Source organism: Halichoerus grypus, chromosome 8, assembly GCF_964656455.1.
Source record: "Halichoerus grypus chromosome 8, mHalGry1.hap1.1, whole genome shotgun sequence".
In the NCBI taxonomy this organism is placed as follows: Eukaryota; Metazoa; Chordata; class Mammalia; order Carnivora; family Phocidae; genus Halichoerus; species Halichoerus grypus.
Genome location: NC_135719.1, coordinates 68003653 through 68024258, shown reverse-complemented (window position 1 = coordinate 68024258; position 20606 = coordinate 68003653). Strand labels below are relative to the sequence as shown.

At 48.2% G+C, this 20606-nt stretch overlaps 1 protein-coding gene across 6 annotated transcripts in view; it reads right to left on the bottom strand.

Moving 5' to 3' along the window:
* The window catches only part of FRMD5 (FERM domain containing 5), a 307695-nt gene that overhangs the window by 23673 nt on the left and 263416 nt on the right, over positions 1-20606 (bottom strand). For 5 of the 6 annotated variants that reach the window (XM_078079427.1, XM_078079428.1, XM_078079429.1 and 2 more), the window contains exons 3-7: positions 17510-17552; positions 17214-17292; positions 9013-9110; positions 6734-6857; positions 3347-3434 (exon numbers count right to left, since the gene is read on the bottom strand). In XM_078079427.1, coding sequence (XP_077935553.1) covers positions 3347-3434; positions 6734-6857; positions 9013-9110; positions 17214-17292; positions 17510-17552 — 432 coding nt within the window. Of the gene's footprint in view, positions 1-3346; positions 3435-6733; positions 6858-9012; positions 9111-17213; positions 17293-17509; positions 17553-20606 lie in introns of those variants that run through there. The other variant, XM_078079430.1, reaches the window with a different exon arrangement.

Sequence of the window (20606 nt, the reverse complement as noted above, 5' to 3'; positions counted from 1 at the left end):
AGGGGGAGGGGGAAGTGGGTAGAGGGAGAAGCAGACTCCCTGCTGAGCGGGGTAAGAAAACTGGGATCATGACCTGAGCCGAAGGCAGATGCTTAACTGACTGAGCCACCTAAGCGCCCAGGCTCAGTGTTCTTATCTCAAAATGAGGACAAGAACATCTTCTTGGCAGTGTTGTTGTAAAGAATAAATGAGAGAGTATATATAAGTGCCGGGCAGGTGCAGGCTCTCAATAAATGGAACCTTCATGACTCATCATAAGGCTGGGTACAGGATGGGTATTGTGATGGGTTTGACCACTCCATAAACCTCAACAGGGCAAGAAGCCACAGTCTGGGCCTACAACAGGAGATCCAGGGCAAACAACCAGTCCCAGGGCCCCCTGGAAGGACCAAGATGGTGGCTCCTGAGGTTGGAGAGGTGTCAGAGCTGGGGAATAGATGCAACACTGGGCTGCCAGTGGTTTGCTCCATTTTCCTCCTCCTGCTAGGGGCTCCCGTCAGAAGATGGGGGCTGAGGGGCGATGCAGAGAGCTCAGGATAGCTTGTGCAAGTTCAGAGCCTCGGTATTATTGTAAGCCAGCCAGCTGCTGGAGCCCTCTGGCTGTCCCACCCAGAGTTGGTAGGATCTCCTCTTCCTCGTCCCAGGGCCAGACAAGGACACTCTGGGCAGAAAGAAACCATCAGTGTGGATAAGAACAGCAGCTTCTTAATCAGTCCAGGAGAACAGAGCCCAGCTGAAGTGTTGTTCTGCTCTCATTTAATTATCAAAACGATTCCTCTTCTGTCCTCCCTAGGGCTGCGTGCCCCAGATTCCCTGGGCCCAGTAATTGCCTCTCTGTTAATAGAAATCATCGGTATTTATTACACCGAGTGCTCCAGCTTGTTTCAGCTCTCCTTGTAGCAACATTAAGGCGGGTGCTTGGTAGCATATCACCAAAGTAACCCTACTTAATGACAAGAGTAAAGGCTCCTGAACTGTTCTTGCTCAGGAGGGCTAAGGAAACTATGATCTGGAGCCCAACGAGACGAGCTGAGGGGCCACGTGTGGGGTCTGCAGCAGGGCCCTGACTCTGGGGGAGCAGGAAGTACAGAGCCTGGGAACAAGGGACTGGAAGCCCAGTAAGATGACCGCTCCCACCTTCTCCCTAGAGGGAGTCTCCTGGGGGCTTCTGTTCCTTATAGATACCTAACAATGGGAAGTGACTTGAGTTCAAATTCTTGGTCTCCTACTCAGGGCCCTGTACGCTGTGGCCTCCCAGAGCTTTCATCTTCTCACCTATAAAACAGGAAGAGTAAAATCCACCGCCCAGGGCTGGCATGAGGATTAAATGAGAAAATAATGCAAAAGGATTCCAGTGGGCCTGCCATGGGAGGCATGCCACAAATGTGTCTTCCCTCCTTCCTTCAAGGAATTGATGCTGTGGGGATGAAATGATGAGGGATTGGGCCTCACACAGTGCCTGTTATTAATAGGGGTTCCTTCCTGCAGCCTCTTCAGCCTCTGTCTGATAATAGACAAACTCATCAAAGGTGGGTCTGAGCCAGGAGCCTCACAGCCCTAGGGTACATGCGGGCGTGGGCTGGACACCGGGCTGGCTGCCACTGTAGCTTCCAGATGCACATAGGCAACAGTAGAGAACCCTCACCCACCTCCACTCAGTTGTGCTCAGGTTCTCTGTCTACCAGCTGGCTTGGAGGTGACCTGGCACCTTATGGTGAAGATCGCTATCTCTAGGCAGCTATGTGTTTTAAGGTCCTGAAGTGACTCAGCAGTTCGTGGAGCACAGTCACTGAGTACCTTCTGTGTACTTTCACACAGATGCGGAAAGCAAGACCCAGAGAAGCCTACGAAGGCCTCAGGAAGCCAGAGATCAGAGCTGCAGCCAAGGCCAGCTGACTCTGAAGCTCTTTTCAGTCCTATGCAGTTTCCCTGCGGATAGTATCTGAGCAATTCGTGGATGTATCTGTATCCGTTCATACAAGGGCGTTAGCGAATTCATTTGTAAATAACCATACTTTTTTTGTTTTGGTACTAACAGGCATGAATGTGTTTTCTGACAGTGCTGGCCCCCAAGAACACAAGGGTTATCTGGCAGTGGGTTGTACTGGTGGATAGGGAACTGTGTGGAGTGGGAAAGGTGACCAGGGTTTCTGAGTGCCAGAATGTTCTCAAAGTTCATATTGGAAGTTTCAGCATCAAATCCTATGCAAGAACAAATCACCATCATCTCACCAAGAGGCCAAGGGAAATGCCACTCTGCACCTACATTACTGGGTTCCTTGCTTTCTCTTCTGTTTTTTTTTTTTTTTTTCTTTTTTAAGATTTATTTATTTATTTGAGGAGGGGGCAGAGGGAGAGGGAGAGAATCTCAACAGACTCCTTGCTGAGCGTGGAGCCTGACATGGGGCTCAGTCCTATGACCCTGAGATCATGACCTGAGCCTCAATCAAGAGTTGGTCATTTAACTGACTGCGCCACCTCGGTGCCCCTCTATTCTGTTGTTTTAATTTTTGTTGGAAACTTAAGGTGTCCCCTCATTAGGAAGAAAAAGGTCAGTGTCCTCTTGTTCCCATAGGATACTGGCCTCCCTCAGATTAGTTTGAGAATCAGCTTTACTGGTGGTACTCTTTCCAGTGGTGGAAAGAGAGAGGCAAAAGCTGGGGAAACTGAGGCAGAGACCAGGAGTGTCAAAGCAACCGAGATGAGGAGATGAAGTGGAGGGACACAGCCACAGGGAGAGGGGAAGAAGCCGTGTCCCCCCACTGCTCTGCATAGTGACTGTGGCTGCTTGGGCTCTTCTCCAAAATGCCAGACACATGTGAGCAATTACAGAGGTTTCCCCTGGGCAGAGTCTTCCTGGCTGCTTCCTGTCTCCCCTCCCAGGCGCATAACGGAATTAAGTGCGACTCCACTGCAGGTGCGCGCAGTGACTTGCGCTACTGCGGGCAATAAACCCCGCTCTTGGAAAGAAACGAGAGTACAGGTCAGGGAAGGGCAGGCAGTCCACTGAGCGGCCTCTGATCATTCCCCGTGGGGGGCCTTCCACACTCCTCTCTTCGTTTCCACAAAATTACCCACTGCTGCCAAAGTGGGGCCCCAGCTTTGGATTTGTTATTTAGATTGACTTTGCCTCGGACCCTCTGATGTTGATGTGGCAACCACAAAATTATGCAGCCTGGAAGCCAGAGGCGTTTTCAAAAGGAGTGACACTTTTGCTGGCCTCTGTCGCTGAAAGAGCCAGTCAGCCAGATACTGAGGGTGGCTGGCGCAGGCATGTGCTCCGTCCCTGCCTGTTGGCCTCTGGAGGAGGCAAGGTCAGTGCAGCCTCCAACCACAGGGGTCTTACCTTACACGGGTGAGGGTCCACTCCGTATGTCTCCAACGTTTGTGCTTTTCTTAAAAAGTTCAGCTCTGATGTTGCTGGTGTTTGACCACTGGAATAAAGAAAATGAGATGATTTCAGGGTTTCCTGTTCTCATTGACTCCCCTGAGGTAAACTCTCCATTAAGCAGCTTTCAGGGGGTGGCTCAGTCAGTTAAGTGTCTTGACTCTTGATTTCAGCTCAGGTCATGATCTTGTGAGATCGAGCCCCGTGTCGGGCTCCGTGCTCAGTGGGGAGTCTGCTTGAAAGATTCTCGCCCTCTGCCCCTTCCCCTACTCACTCACGCTTTCTCTTTTTCTCTAATATGTAAATATATATATATTATATATGTAAATATATATATTATATATGTAAATATATAATATATAATATTATATTTATTTAAAAGTGTTCAGGGTAAGTCTTACACTCTGGTTTTTCCATAGAGTGTGCTCCCTGCCCTGTTCAGGACCAACTTTCAGAGATCCTTTCTAGGGTCAAAAACTCAGATGTCTTCAGACTGAGGCCGACTACATGACGAATGACATGGCCTGAGTGTAGACAGGAGGGAGTGGTGGGGGCTGTGCCAAACTGGGGAGTGCTACCTCACTGAATGAGGGTAGCAGCTCCAAGACTGTAGTCAGGTGGGAATGCGGGGCCCAGCACTGCTAGATGTTAAAAGCACTGCTTTTAAAAGGGAAATCAGAGATACTGCTTTTTTATGTGGTATTTCACAATTTCAAATACTAGGCAGGCAAACAAAACACACTTGTATGCTGGCTGCAGGCCATGGGTTTCTTGTCTGATCTAGACCGAAATACAAAGAAGGGGCCTATATATCTTGCTGGTGCTGCCAACACGTTTCCTTTACCCAAAGGGAACATGGGAATGGAGGGTGAAGAGACAGCAGGAGACAGTGCTGAGCTCCCCAGTCTCCACAATAGCTCTGTTTGTCCACAGGGTGATGACTATGAAAAGGAAACAAGCAGGAAAAGGAAGAAAGCAGCCCTAGTGCCAAGCCTGAGGAAGGGGCCTTTAGTGTCATTCCTTCCGCAGCTGCCTGTTCGCAGGTGCTTTCCTGAGCTCCACACAGAACCAGTGACAGGGTCACCTCAGGCGCCCTCAGGGTCCAAAGCCCTGGTGAAGCAGACACACTCCTACAGATGCTGGGTTGGTTTCACTTTCGAGGAGGGGTGAGCAGTGTGTCAAGTCAACAGCAACTCTGACGGCTGGTGGGCAGGACTGAAAGTTGCAGATTTCTAAGTTCATTCATTATTTGTCTCGAGCAATATGGGCGCAGGAAGAGGAGGCAGAGCAGGGAGGAGCAGGCCAGATTCCCCCTAGTGTCCTTCTGCAGAGACATCAATCAGCACATTTCTGTGCCAGCCTCCACGCTGCTTGCTGTAAAATCTACCAAGAGATAAAGTGCCCAGTCTGGGCCCTCCAGGAACTCACGTTAGAGCCGAGGGAGGAAATAGACACATTTTTACATAATGAAGATGAGGCCAACCTGTGCAAGCAGGCATTATGTTGACTGCAGATTTCTACAGCCACCAGCATGCCTGAGGTGCGGAGAAGGTGTTTGGGAAATGTCCGTGTGGCAGGCAAAGGGCTGGGCACCAGAGGCAGCTGAGCACCACTGCCCCTTGCAGGGAGCTTCTTCACTCCCTGTCTGCAAGCTGGAGGGTCTTGTGGGCTCCATTCATTCCAGGAGTTGGCCCAAGCCTCCAGGGCCCTCAAAGTGGGCATCATTTCCTGGGGGATCCCCTGTCTCCTACTAGGTTTCTGGATGGCTGTCCCCACTGCTCTGACATGTAAAACCCTCTGCTTTGAACGAACCCTGAACCCTCTCAAAGGTCCACGTTTATTCTGACGTTTACCACAAGGGGCCGCTATTTCCCTAACAGTGATGGGAAGAGCCGGCCTGCTCAAGAAAGGCCACACCAGCACAGGGGGAGGGCTGGGGAGCAGCTAGGATTCCACCTCTGATAGGTGTCTCCATTCCCCTGGGAGGGTGGGAGCCAGTGCAATATTAAGTTGAAGCTTAATATCAACATTAGAAATATCCCCCCCACCCCTTGGGCATTATCCTGCCCCAGGAAGGTAGTTTAAGCAAACATTTTAAAAGATTTTTAAAAATTGTAACATACTAATATGATGGCATGTTTTATTTTACAGCACTGCATTGTATATAGCCTTTTTCTCCATAGTTTATCAGTTTGGGGTATTTGTGCTCCAGCATGCCACACAAAGTAGAGTGCATACACACTACTGCTTTTTTAAAAAAAATTTTAGTGCGCCTGGGTGGCTCAGTTGATTGGGTGACTGCCTTTGGCTCGGGTCATGATCCTGGGGTCCTGGGATTGAGCCCCACATTGAGCTTCCCCTGCTCTGCAGGAAGCCTGCTTCTCCCTCTCCCTCTGCCTGTCATTCCCCCTGCTTGTGCTCTCTCTCTCTCTGTCAAATAAATAAATCCTTAAAAAAAAAAAAAAATATATATATATATATATATATATGTTTTTTAAGGATTTATTTATTTTAGAGAGAGAGCCTTGTGAGGGGGGAGGGGCAGAGGGAGAGGGGGAGAGAAGCAGACTCCCCGCTGAGGGTGGAGCCCATTTTAATACGGGGCTTGATCTCGTGACCCTGAGATCATGACCTGAGCTGAAATCAAGAGTGGAACACTTAACCGACTGAGCCACCCAGGCTCTATTGTTATTGTTGTTGTTTTAATCAATCTTTGTAGAAAACCCCATATATATGGGTGAAAGGATACATTAATGCTATTTTATGGAATTTGGCATATTCTGGGCAAACTAAGAATCTGAGGGAGACAAGCTTCCTGCTTCCAGCTGCTTCTCCCCTCCTTCCCTCTGTGTCGGGCTGTGGGTTGAGCGAGGCAGTACTGGAGACAGAGCCCCTGCACCACATGCTCTCAGGGCACCCCCAGCGTTTATGACCCAGGCCAGCCCTGTGCAGTCCCATCCACTGACCCGGAAGCCACCTGTCAGCCTGCCACAGACTGAAGGTAGGGGCTTGCCCATTTTTCACAGGCCTGCTCTCATCTATTTTCTCTTCTGTTGTTTCTTTTATGTTTTCCTTTTTCCTAGTCCATGCTTCCCTCTCTCTCTCTCCATTTATCTTAGTGAAGCAGATACCTTTCAGAGGCCATCCCTCTCTGTTTTCCTTACACTGCCCTCAAGCCTCAGCCTACACTACAGGGCTTGGGGTTGTGCTGTCAGTGGAGTACTGAAAATGGCACATCCCAGAGTTAGGAGGACTGGGTCTGCGGGAGCAGAGGATGCAGCGCAGGACTTGTGTGTTCAGGCTTTGGGGGACAGAGTGTCCTGAGCCTGAATGAGTGTCACGTACCTGAGTTCTGTCTTGTGAATCTCAGCAATTTTCCTTTCCAGCTTCTCTGAATGTTTTGGGAAAAACTGGAACTTGGAGCTGTAGCCTTCAGGGTGTTTCCCTGGGTCATAATCCCCAATCTCCGCTTGCAAAAGGAAAGCAGAGTAAAACAGTTGTGGAGACAGGTAAATCATCACTGGTAAAGCAACAAGAAATCAACACACAGAGCAAAAGCCAAAGCACACACCAAATTTATAAAGAACAATGGATCTTGAGCATGGCTGTGGGTCAGGCAGAGGGCAAGCCCCTCAGAAGCATGCCTACCTTTGTTTTCCCAGGTGTGCACTCTGGGTTGGTATCAAGCCTAAGCAGAGACACTAGAGCCAAGCCTGTGTTCTGTGGTCACCACAAGTAAATACCCAATAGAAGAGCAGAAGGCTGTATCACGGTCTTTATCCAGTCAGTCTTGAGAAAAGGGACTGGGATCAATGCTCTTTGTGGCAGCACAGGAAACAGCTTGACCAGGAAGATAGAGTCTCTTGGGCCTGAACCAGATCTAAGTTCTGAGGATTTTAGCAGGGCCACACTGATGAAGGAGCCATGACCCAAACTTAGCGCTTAACTCTCAGTGGAAATCAAATCAAATCAAATCAAGTGAATGTAATTTGAGTAAATATTCACTGAGGGCTGGCCAGGTGTCAGGCCCCTCTTGGAGAGTGGGAAGACTGGTTAAAACTGGCCATTGAGTTCAGGAGCACCAGGTCCTAAGGCTGATTTCCTAGTTTTCTGCCCGGGGCGGGGCTTTCTCCTCCACCCATTTAGAGAGCAAGAGGCCATCCCTAAAGCTGCTGGGATCTCTGATCAGTGCGCTCTGCGGAGAGTGTGCTCGGCGGAGGGTGCGCTCTGCAAAGCAAGTCACACCCCAGCCCTCCGCACAGGATGTGCTGCACAGGGAACATCATGCATATGTTAGGAGGAAGTATGTTAAAAAGTGTCAGCTGCTTTGGGATTGTCTTTTCTCCTTCCTTAGTGAGAGCCACAACCAGGGCCCAGGGAAATCTTGAGGGAGGAGTAAATATTAAGAGGAAAATGTGCCCTCCTCACAGCTGAATATTGTACTTGTGCGCAAATCTATTCATTGTGTCCTCCAGATTACTTGGGAATTTCTATCGTTTAGTAAGAGACTAAAAGCTTTCCTGGGCCTATAGTCCAGAGTGACCTTGAGCCATGAAGTCATTTATTATGATTTTATTTAGGAAGCTCCAAGTGGAAAACATCAGTATTGGATGTCAATTATTTCTTCAAAAGAAAAAAAAAAGAAAAATTCAATATGGTTGTCAGGGTAAATCTGATAGAAAGACTGGAATTTAAAATCTCACTTAGGACCAAGTTCTCCTTTAAAAATGAAGGGGGCCTCTTTGGGTACCTTAGAGTTGGCAGGCACCTTCTAGACTTGCTTTTTAAAAACAGGAGTCTCAGAAGTCAAAGTTGCAATGTGTGGACTTGTACATTCTTACTGCAGCTATGATATTTCTCTTAGCAGAAGAACTGTAGTTTCTTATTGGCAAGCATTTTTCAGGTTCTCTTCACAAAGTAGCTTCCTGGAGTTCACAGATTTCCAATTAAGAGTTCAGATTCTTTGATGGAAACTGTGATTTTAGTGCTGTGGTCTTGAACAATCTGGTGACAGTTTCAGGCCTAAGGACTAAGAGAAGTCTTGGAAGTGGCACTTAGGAGCCCCTGCACTTCACGGAAGGAGAAGGCATCACATACATGAAGAGTGCATACCTTTCCCGCTGTTTTGCACAAAAAAAAAAACAACAAAAAAGCCAGTCGGCATCAGCTGGATACAGAGTCAACCCTGCCTTATTAGGATGGATGCTAGGAAATGTGTCTGTTACTTGTAAGCATTCCAACTTTGACCACTCTGAATGGAAAGATCTCTGAAAGGGACACCAGAATTCCAAGATACTTCATACCTTTGAGATTTGCATGAAAGGCTAGGAAAAAATTGATTCAGATGACTCTCCAGAGTCTCAGTAACTCTATCAACCAAGGGTAGAGGAAACCCCAGAGAGAGTCACAATGATCTGAAGGCACGGCAGAAAGACCTTAGGCACAGTGTAGGGTTGAGTGGTTGGAGCTTTCTGGACCTAGGGAGTCTAGGCAAAGCCCTCCCATTCAGACTCTGCTTCAAGTTAGATACTGTTTAAACCCAAGAAGTAGTCACCTGTGGTAACTGAAATAATATAATCAGTATTTAGCATGAAAAGCAAATTCATCTTGTCAAAAGTCATTACCTTGAAGGATGTAAGCTGCTAACAAGGCAGCATCTGATGTTTTACAGAGGAGGCGGCCATGGTAGAGATCCCTTTTGATCTGTAGGAAGACTAAGTACCTGGAGAGAAAACAGAGGCAGGAACTAGAAAGGATTTCTCTGATGGCTTTAAAGACATAAGGACAGAATATAAGCCTATCAAAATTCTCATCAGGGCACTTTTTTACTACATTAAAACAAACTTAAAATGTACCACAGAACAAATGGATTTTCCATTTTCCTGAAGACTTACAAGTACTTTGCCCCAAACTGATTTGGGGTTCAATTCAAAACAACCTGTCAGTTTCCTTCAGTAGCTCAAAACAATTGGTGCTTCCTGGCAAAAGCACTGTGCCCCACTCCAGTGCTGGCTTTTGGAAGGAGCCAGCCCCGGCCCATTCGGTGCTGAGAAAGAAACCTGCGTCAGCAGAGAGGGGCCAACTGGGCCTCTCTCTGCCGTGGATTCTGGCCGATGTTTCTTCCTAAGAAGCGGAACAGCGGGTGAGGGAACCAGCCCAAGGCCGAGTTCCTCCTTGGCTTACAAGACAACCTGCCCGTGTGTGGAACAGCCTTTGATTATTGGCAGAGCTCAGCTGGACCTCTCAGGATCTGAATAAGCTGTAAGAACGGGCACCAGTGAAGGAAGCACAGCAACTTGTGGCTGGTGTTTCTTCAAACAGAGAAGGCTCTCACCTCAGATGGAAGCAGGACGGCAAGAATAACAGCTAACAGTAGCTGATATGTAGTGAGCGCTTTCTATCTGCCAGTCCAGGTCTTATGCACTTTACATGCACTATCTCATCTAATTCTCACCTAATACTTTGAAATAGGTACTATCATCCCCCCCTTTTTTTAAAAATTTAATTCTAGTATAATTAACATACAGTGTTATCTTATTGCCCCCTTTTAAGATAAGGGCACTGAGGCTTAAGTGATTTTCTCAAGGGTACACAACTGGGAAGTGGCAGAGCCAGGATGTGAGTTCAGGACTGGTTGGCTCTTGGTCACCATGTTATATGGCCCTCCTTGCATTATAACCGTTTCGAGGTTTCACAAGGAGCTGGGTGGACCCTGTCAGAGTGGAATGGAATTGTTGGCTCCATTCTGAAATGTCTTTACAAGGAGTAGGTCTCTGATGTCAAAACTTTACAGGTGCCCTGAGAAGAGCAAAAGCCAAGGGTATCAAACCCTGAAGTGTGTCACCTACCACAGTGCTGCCTTGTCTTGGGGCATCTATGGTTATTTAGAAATATGCCCACAGAGTCTTTGATACTCCTCATTTCCAGAAGTAGAGCTTAATTCTCTCCCTTTGGGTGTGGTTTGGACTTAGTGACTTGCTTCTAACAAACAGAATAAAGCAGAAGCGACACTGTCTAATATCTGAGACTAGGTCATAAAGAAGTGAATCCTCCAGTCAGACCTTCAGAGGACTGCAAGCCCATGAGAGACCCTGAGCCAGGGCCACCCAGCTAAACCACTCCTGAACTCCTGACCCAAAGAAATGGAGAGATAATAAATGCTTATCATTTTAAGCCAAGTTCTGTGGCACGCTATTAGCCATCGATAACTACAGAACCCCTACGGGAGTAATGGAAATATAAAATCCCTCTAAACTCCATCAGGCTGAACCAAAAAGAAGTTGGGCCCTCCCTGGACAACTAGAGGTTTTCACTGCTTCTGTTTTCAGGCTGAAGAATAATACAGAGGATTCTATGCCCATTTGATCCCGTGAAAATGCCCAAAAGAAAGAGGACCATTGATGGTGTAACTTCTGGGGTGGGGAGGGGTACCAGCAGGTGACTCAGAGCGTGGGCTTACTGATTCAAGTAATTAACAAACAAATGCAGGAGCAATTAAACCTTCTCTCCTAAGGCGCTGATGCTCAAAGTGTGGCCCACAAATCAGGGGGGTCACCATCATTTGGAAGCTTGTTGGAAATGGAGAATATTAGGCCCATCCTAGACCTACTGAATCATTTTAACAATATCCCCAGGTGACTTATATATAAAGTTTGAGAAGCACTGTCCTAAGAATATTTGAAAACATCCATCTAACCACATCAGGATGGATTGCTGTCCCCACACCAAAGGGAAGGTGAGTCTATAGTCTGGAAGTTGATAAGAACTCTGCTCCTCACCCCAGCAACCCCACTCTGCCCCAGTGTTTGCCATGAAAAACTGAAAGAAAAAGACATGTACAGTGAATAATTAAGATGGATCTACCAAATCTACTCGTCTTCACTCTGCTTCCCACAGTAAAATGCCACATCTCGGTATGGGAGAGTGGGAAGGAGGGAGGGAGGCAAAGCCCCGAAGAGGAGGGAGGGGGAGAGTGCTTCTTTGCCTCTCACTGCTCCAGCTCCCACCTTCCCCAGGCTTTGGCAGGATGTGGAAGCAAACCTTTTGTCCTTTACTCACTGATCATTCCCTGGGTCTGAGTTCATTTATCACTCCTTCTGTACCTCTCTGTGTCCACAGTTCAGGGACAGCACATACCTGACTAAAGGATATATTTGAAAGGGACAACTAGGCTCTGGGCAGTGATTCTCAATGTCGCAGTGAGAACATCCCCTGGGGGGAGCACATCAGAATCTGTGTGTGTCTCCTGGGTTTGAAAAAGCCTTGCTGGAGCTTCTGATTTGCTCCCTTCCCACCCAGGGGGGACATGCTCCTCCTGACACTGAGAACCATTGTCTTTATGAGGCATCTTTATCTATTTTTTTAAGATTTTATTTATTTGACAGAGAGAGCACAAGCAGGGAGAGTGGTAGGTAGAGGGAGAGGGAGAAGCAGGTTCCCTGCTGAGCAGGGAGCCTGACGCGGGGCTCGATCCCAGAACCCTGGGATCATGCCTTGAGCTGAAGGCAGACACTTAACTGAATGAGCCACCCAGGCGCCCCATGAGGCATCTTTATTGATGGGTGCATGGTGGGTGCCTCTAGTGAGCTAGAAAGGTACAGGCTTTCCACTGCTGAGTGGGGTTTCTTTAGACTTCTGGAGGTAGGATAGCTATAGGGGGTCAAGGGTAAGACCACAGGAACAGTGTCAGGCCATGGAACAGCAGTTGAAGGGAGTAGGGAAAGGGGGGGGCAAGTCAATATCCTAAAAACAAAGCACAGCTCTCGAAGACAAGAAGTGAGCTCATGAAAGAATCGACCATTAGCTTCAGGGGACAGAGCTGTACTAGGGGTCCCCCTCCCTTTTCTGCCACGGTGGCTTTCATCAAGCTTCATGTTTTGTTCATTGAAGGTGGTAACTAATGAGTCGCTGTTGTTGGACATGAGAATATGCCCCACATGACTCATAGCATCCCTAGACCTCTTCTCAAGAGAACATGGCATATTCTCCCCTGCCACACATGGGCCTAAGGAAGACTATCTTGTTGCCTGAGACACCGCTACTAGGGCCACTTTGTTACAAGGGAAGAGATCAGCCTGCTGGGGCCACCCAGCCCAGCCAACTCCTGATGAGCAGGCTAGTTGGGTTACCCCATCTCAGAACCTCAGAATAGGAGTTAAAGAGCCTAATTCTCTCATACGTGCGGAAATAGAAGGCCAAACATGTAGAGTGACTTGTTTGAGGTGATACAGTGATCAGAATCAAGGAAGTCCTCCTGCCTCAGGGCCTGATGCTTTTTCTACCTCCCTGGTAATTCAGTTAGTTATTAGAGAGAGGGGTCCTAAATGAAGTCAAGAGAACTCTGTCATCGAAGAGAAATTCTCATGAGAACCAAACAAATCAGACCAGAATTAAGACAACAAGCTTATTCCTTAGGACACTTCTTGAGTAAACTTCGCCAATCTCTTCCTGGCCTCATCTCCATTTTTGCTTTAATGCCAATGTTGTCCTAAATTAATGGAAGTGCAAATTGGGACTATCCAAAGGCAGAGTAAGTGAAAACCTAAAAAGACAGCCAAGGAAAACCTGCCTTTCTGTGACATGTACATCTCTCCAAGGTATTGGCTCTGGCACTGTGTTTTCTGGTATCAGAGGGTGGAGATGAATCTACAGATGGCTCCAGAATTAAAGGTTCTGACCTCTGGAGAGAACTGGCAGCTCCTGAAGAGCTTCTCCAAAGAGTTCTCACTTTGGCCCTGACTTTCCTTCATCAGATTCTTTGTCCCTGGCTTCCTCTATAATCCTATAATCATCTCCTTGCAGTCAGAGATGCCTTTTTTTTAAAATTTACTTTAAATATTCTAGGGAGCCTGCACATCTTGTGCCTAGCTCACTTACTCACCCTTCCTCCCACCCATCATCCATCCATCCATCAATCCATCCATCCAGTTCTGAGCACTTCCATGTGCCAAGCACTGCCCGGGTGCTGGGAATACAGAAGGGAACAAAACAGAATCCCCACTCTTATGGAGCTTACATTCCAGTGGGGAGAGACAGACGACAAAACAGTAACAAAACAAAATAATAATGATTTACTGAATGCATGTTGTGAGCCACCCACTGTACTGTTGTTTGTTGGTTGGCTGGTTTTCACTAGGCTCCACGCCCAATGTGGGGTTCAGACTCACGACCCTGAGATCGAGAGTCACACGCCACACTGAGCCAGCCAGGCGCCCCCACACTGTACAGGTTAATGCGCACCCTCACATGCAGTCCTCATGACGACTCTGGGAGGTGGCTACTGTTTTTTCTTCCTGCTTCATGGATGAGGGCATGACTGATTGGAGAGACTGTTGCTTGCCTTGTCTCACAGCTAGTTAAAGGACAACCTGGAATTTGAACCCAGTTCTCTTCGATGCGTTAGTCTGGGGTCGGCAAACTATGACCTGCCACCAAAGTTTCCAGTGAAATACAACATTTTATTGGAATGCAGCCATTCTCATTCATTTAGGTATCATCTCTGGCTGCGTTCGCACTGCAAAGGCAGAACTGAGTAGTTGTGACAGAGACCATATGGTGCACAAAGTCTAAAATACTTACTCTCTGGCCTTTTATAGAAAACGCTTCCCAGGCCATCTTAGCCTAAGGTAGGCTCAAGTGGTGTTCATCGAAGGAATTTATGACCTATAAACTCCATTCATTCTCGAATATATCCCGTCATTCGATTAATACTTTTTGTGAGCGCCCCCACTCAAACGTGTCAGGCAGTTTGTTTCCTTAGAAGGAGGCGCCATTTGCACTCAGTTTGCTTCTACTATTTAACCTTGCCACAGAGTTCATACACCTGCGGTCCCTGTTAAACGCTAAATCTGGTGCCTAATCCCCATTTTCTCTGCCTTGTTTCTAGCTCAGACAAGAAAATCTATTTATTACTTTAAAAAATGACAGAAGAGATTAATCAGGATTTGGCAACTAAATTTATCATCTGGGAAGAGTCCAAGAGATAAATTGAAGCACAGTTCTTTACTCCCTATTTCATCCCCTCCTCTCAGCCTGGCTTTATGGGAATAGCTGAGACGGCATTGAAATTTAGGACCAATATTGCTAGGAAAAAACACACTGACAGCTAAATTAGTTTGGCAGGAAGGTGGCATGGAGGGCTCTAAGCCAGGAATGAATTACAGGTATTGAGTGAGGCTGGGGCAGGTACCCACTCTCTCAAGATCAGTAGGGACGTGAATGAGGAGAAAGACTCGGCTAATCCCAAGGCCTTCACAGAATGCCTCAGAGGGGGAGGCACAAAGACTCCGTATCAGGCCCAGGCACCCTGCACTTCATACTCCCAACAACGCTTGGAAAATGCATTCTAGGGAAGGCAGGCTGGTGAGGTGGAGAGCAAGGGGAGAACAGCCGAGGATGCTCAGCAGAGGTGTGTGCAGAAGGGGGAGAAGCTCACACCCTTGTCAGTGCCTTTGAAGCCTGCTGACCTGGAGAGAGGCCTGGCCGTGGCCCTCATGCTGTGCCACCAGGACTTGGATGACTGGTCACCTGGGAAGGCTTTTTCTCTGAGTCCTCAAAAACTAGCTGCTTAAGTGGTAGGACTCTAGCTGGTCGGGGAAAAGGACAGAGGAGGAGTGGGGAGTCTCAGAAAAGAAGCGCCTTTTAACCTCAACAAAGGAGAGAAGCCAGAGCTAACTACCTGCGCCCCGTGCGGAGTCCTCGGGGGTCCATGGACCACGTAATCCACCTGGCAGCCTCTGCTCAGGGAAAGGCTTGCCGGGGTGGAGGGGGGAGTGTATCACGAAGTACAAGACCCTAGTGTAGGGGTCAGTTCTCCCAACAATTCCACGCGGGAGCTGTTACTCTTCCTCATTTTATAAATAAGGGATCTGAAGGTCAGACAGGTTAAATATCTTGGGTCCAAGGCCCAAGCTGAGAAGTGACAGAAATAGGATCTGAGCTTCCAGGTCTATGCTGCTTTTTGAGTAGGAGAGTCTGTCCATTAGTATTATGGAGGAACATTTGATTTAGAAAATTGTATTGTTAAGAGCTCCAAAGGGCCAAGATAACCATATATTTTTGCCCTTTAATCAAATCAGAAAGCCATGTGTCTGCCGTGCTCTCACTGGCCGCTCACTGAGTTGTTAGAATCATCCCTGTCATCCTCACTGTTGGTTGCGTGAGGTGGAGACCAGGAGATCCTGAGGTGTGGTGTTAGGAGGCAAGGTGCCAGGTTCTCAAGAAAGAGGTGTGAAGTTTGCCCAGACACGTGGACAGGAGTGTGGCCTTCTGGGTCTGCCTTGGTATCACCACCTCTTTTGGCCGGGAAGCAGGTTGGGGGGGAGAGGGACAGGTTCAGAGTGAGGCAAATACTCTGAAGGTCCTGAGCAGGGCGGGCTCGTGCTCCTAAAACTACAGGATTGCTCCTGTACTTGGATGAGCAAAGTGGGAGCCACATCCACTTCCATGTGGATGAACAGAACCTGCCGTTCCCCTGCCCAGGAAGGAGCATGAATGCCCTCCCTGGCCTCAGTGCTTCAAAGTTGGTGCATGTAGACCGCCCTGAGCATCCCGAAGAAACAACCTTCCTCATCCTCCCGACTGCACTGCAAGATCCCCCCCAGCCTCCACTGGGACCCACGTGAGAAGCCACTTTTCCTCTCCGTCCCACTTCTTTGCTTCCTTTGCACTACTTAGCCCTGTTTCCTGCCCTCTTACTCTCCCCATTTCCTCATTTTCCTTCTCAGAAAAACTTTAGCTCCTTTTATCTGACATAAAGCTAGTGGCACGGTCTTCGGAACAGGAAGTGAATGTAAGTCCATATTCCTTCTTCCTCCCTTCTTCCCTCCTCTTTCCTTTCTTTGGAATTCTCCCAAGCAGTTCAGGATCTGGAAGTAGATGGCAAAGACTTACAGGACAGAGTCTCTATAACTGGCCACGGCCTCATCCCGGTCTCTGCGGTCTCCAGGGTTTTTGGGGGAAGCGGAGAGCCGGCAGAGCTCTCTCTTCCTCAGCTCTAGGGTTCCCTGGCATCATCTCTTGCTCTAGGGCCCCGCCCTCTCTGAGATAACACCAACATTCTGCTCATGTCCAAATTAGATATTTCTAATATAAAAATTAAGGATGCCTGGTACAGAGCATTGCTGAGTCTCTGAGGCAAGACTTTCAGAGTGAATTTGGCTCATATATACAAAACCCTGGTGAAGCTTTGAAGCGCCTATTCTTTGACCCTCTTGTAGGATGATGTGGGCACAGAAGTTCCTTCTCATCCTCACGTGGTGCTGGATGAGATAGGATTCATTCCGTGCAGCTGTGTGCCTGCCACAGAACACGGTCCCCACAAGGAAGCGTTCATCACGGGCCGGATCCGTCAGCACACTGGAGTTTATCCACTTGGATTTAAAATCTTCAGTGTTTCCCAGCTTATTTTGCAGTGTCCTGCTTTGGCATTTCCCGAGGACGTTAGGCCACTGGAGTCTATTTCAAGCAACATCCCCCTCCCCCAACAAAAGCAACCCACCCTCTCCAAAAACATCCATGGTGGCCACAGCCTTGGTAGAAGAAAAAAATGCTTTTGATTAAGTAATGACTCCAGGTCTCCTTATAGATGGCTAGTTTACGTGAAGTATTCACACTTCTCGAAGGAAAGCAGCTCACTCTGTTCCAGTTCCATTGAGGGGGTGAGCAAAGAAAGCATGTGGAAATGAAATACAGAAGAAGTAAGGTTATATTTAGGAAGATTCCTTCCTTATAAGAGTGAGAAGCTTCCAAAATAGAGGATCTGAGAGGCTCCAGTCCCTCTTTCCTCTCCAACAAGTCTCAGTGGCTGAGGGAAGTTCAGCCTTACCTGGTTATCTCTTCTTTCAGGGCAGCAGGATCTGCGGGGTAAAACTTCACGCGGAAACACATGGTGAATGGAGGCTGGGCTGCAGAGACAGAGATGTGCCCATCTCAGGAAAGACCCTTCCCAGAGGATGACTGGGCTTCCCTCCCCACTGGGCTGCATCATAAGAAAGTCCTCACAGGTAGAGGGCAAACTTATACAGGAACGGTGGGCAATGACCAAGACTTACTAAATGCGGGAGGTTTCATCCCACCCTCCCCAGGGGTGAGGCTCCCCACCTTTTCATGAAGAATACTTACATCTCAATTGCTTCACCACAGACTTTGTAAACTCCAACCAATGCTGAAACAGAGGACACAGAACAAGAAAACCCAAATGAGAAGCAGTGTCAACTCTAACTTGTTTTACCCAATTTAAATAACTGGACAGATTGTAGCCCAGGGTGAAAGCAGCCCAAAGCTTGTGATACGTAGGCTTGGAGAGCAGAGAGTGATAGGAGTTTTGGAAGTAAGCTCCCCATGGAACCAGCTGTGAAGGGGGAAGAGTTCCAGCTTCAGATGCCATTTCTGGGCTTCCCTGGCAATGCTGCTTTCCAAAGTAGGGTGCCAGGGTTCTGAGCCGTATTTCTGGCACACCGGTAGGCACAAGCGAATGCACGTATGTGTAATGGGGACAAAGCCCCGCCTGTCTTGAGCAGGGAGATGCTGACATTAGTGGGTTGTGTGTGTTTGTGTTATGTGCCAGCTATTTTTTTTTTTTTTTTTTTGGCAGGGGTGGGCAATGGGGACAGAGGCTATTGGTCGTGGCTCTAGAAAGTATTAACAGGTGGAATTTCATCAATGGTGAGAAGGCAGGGATGGCTGGTGCATCCTCCATCTTTGTTTGAGTAGCATATTGCCAACCCTTGTGTTAGGGCATACATACTCAGATTCCTTGGCATCCAGGGATGTTTAAAGTCTCAGTCTCATAAGATAACTAACCACAACTAATGTGTAGGATCGTATCGTTTTTCCCTTGGATTTTCGTAGAGGCAGGATATAGTAGCAATATTTTTTTTTCCCCATGGTACTTATGTTTGCAGAAAGGAAGCAATGAGATCATTCTATAACTGTTTCCCAGTTCTACACGAATGCTTTATAAAATGCAGTATTGATGTTTGTTGCTTTTATGCTAATCAATAAATTTGACAGTTTGCAGAGAGCTACAACGGCTGTTACTTGGGATTTGATTATCTGGAAGTAGACTGAAACCATTAGCCATAAGCTCTGTGAAGGCAGAAAACTGTCAGCCGCCGGTGCCCTGAAGAGTGTTCAAGATACAGCTACCAAACGGACGAAGGAAGCGGGTCCATGCTGGGTCCACATCGCCCTCTTTTCTGGCTACTTCCATTTAGAGCAACATCTTGGCAGAACCCTCCCTCTGGCAGGAAAGCAGCCAGGGCCGTGCAGACAGCATCCTGGCCTCCCGCGGTTCCTAGCTCTCACCTTCTGGGCTGGGCTGTGGGTCACACAGTTAATGGACCCACTAAGAGCCAGTTCCTCCGTCAGCTCCACATGGATAATCTGGGCTGACATTCTGCTCTCTTGCTTCCTCTGATCTGAGTTCCCACGAGGCTGGCAACTCATTATAGCCACTCAATGTGGTTAAGAGGTCCTTCTCACATTACACGGCCCACCGCGGCTTGGCTTCATGGGGAAGCAAAGGCAAGAGATGAAATTGCACGGAAACAAGTGGGGTTCGAGGCTGAGCCTGTGAAGGTGGAGGAGGCCCGTCTGATCGGAGCACATCGGAATTGTGTCCAGCTAGGAGAACACAGCGAGTGTCTGGGGCTCAGAATGCCCCCAGGCATCTGAGGGATAGATTAAATAAACAATGGAAGATGGAAACTACAAGGGAAGACCATGAGATGCGTTCTCAGCAGAAGGCAGGTGGAGCTGAATGACAAAAAGCCTATTCCCCTCGGCCAGGGCTGAAGAGGACTTCAGTCTGCACTGTAGTGAAAGGCTGTTGGAGACAGCGCGGGGGGGGGGGGGGGGGGGGGGGGGGGGGGAGGGAAAGCTGTCAAAGCTTGTCCAGGAGATTTTAAGGGTCTGGTAGAGAAATCAAGAGAAATCAGGATCCCCAAAAGAGAGTGATGGCCAGAGTTACCCTTTGCAGCGGTCTGGCTAAATCTGGGTCCCACAATCACTAGCAAACTGATAACAGGAGACTGGGGAGGAAGGGTCAGGAGAAGAGAAAAGAAGGTTCAGAGAGGACAGTTTCCACCCGTATTTGGGTCATTGGGCCAATGTGGCACGATCTGGAGGCTCTGGTGGCTGGAAAGGGTGCCTCCAGTCTGAAAGGAGAGTCTGAGAGCAGGCTGAGGCCCTGGACCTGAGCCAGCAACAGGCTCCCCCCGTTGGTCCCCCAGGAGGGACCAGGAGCATTCCCAGACCCCACGGGCACCTGTGCAGAGCAGGCAGTGAGGGGGTGGATGTGAGCTTGGGTTCTGGTGCCCCAGGGGAGGAGGTTTATTTTAGGACCTCACAACCTAAGGGAGCGGGGAGCTTACCCCCTCCATTCTCTACCACGAGTCACCCGATCTAGGGTGACAATTTCCCCACAACTCTCAAGCACCTTTCCAAGCCTCTCTGCTCTCCTTAACCCCTCAGCACAGTCACACAACTTCAGAAACTGTCAGGTATGAATTCAGCTGGAACCTTAGAACCCACAGAGAGCCTGGCATCAGACAGCTCCGAGCTGGAGACTGGCAGTGCCATATGCCTTGGGCAAGTCACTACTTAACCTGACATTTTATTTCCTCAGCCAGAGAATGGCTATTTGACTTGTGGATACTCGGCTCATTTGTATAAAGATTAAAGAACATATGGGAAGCTCTTAGCTTCGTGCCTGATAGAACTCAGGGCTCAACATACATGGGTTGAAAGGCCTGGGTTTGTGCTCAGTGCAGAGCCCAGCACACAGTAGCCGCTCCATACAGGTTTATTTCCCCGTTTCTCCATTTTTTTATATTTCTCTGTCTCCTCCTGCTTTTGATCTTTATCCCCTCCATGTACTCTCTTATTCTTCTTAAGCACATTTTGACCTAACTAGAAAATAATGAGGATATGTTTTGTTTCTTTTTTTTCATAAGCCACTCTCTTCAGGAGATGAAGAGAACTTGGGGTAACCGGCCTTCCCTCCTAAGAAGAAAACAGCTCAGACCAAAAAAATAAACAACAAGAAACCCCCTGGTAAAAACAGTCCATCATTTTATAGTGAATGGACACCTACAGCATGTAAGGACATGTAGCTTCCTGGTATCATGGCCCTTTCGAGGTTCTAGAGCTAAGGACAGTATTTATGTCAAGACTGTGGAGCCTTCAGAGGGCAAGGGGCTGACCTTACTTCCTAAAC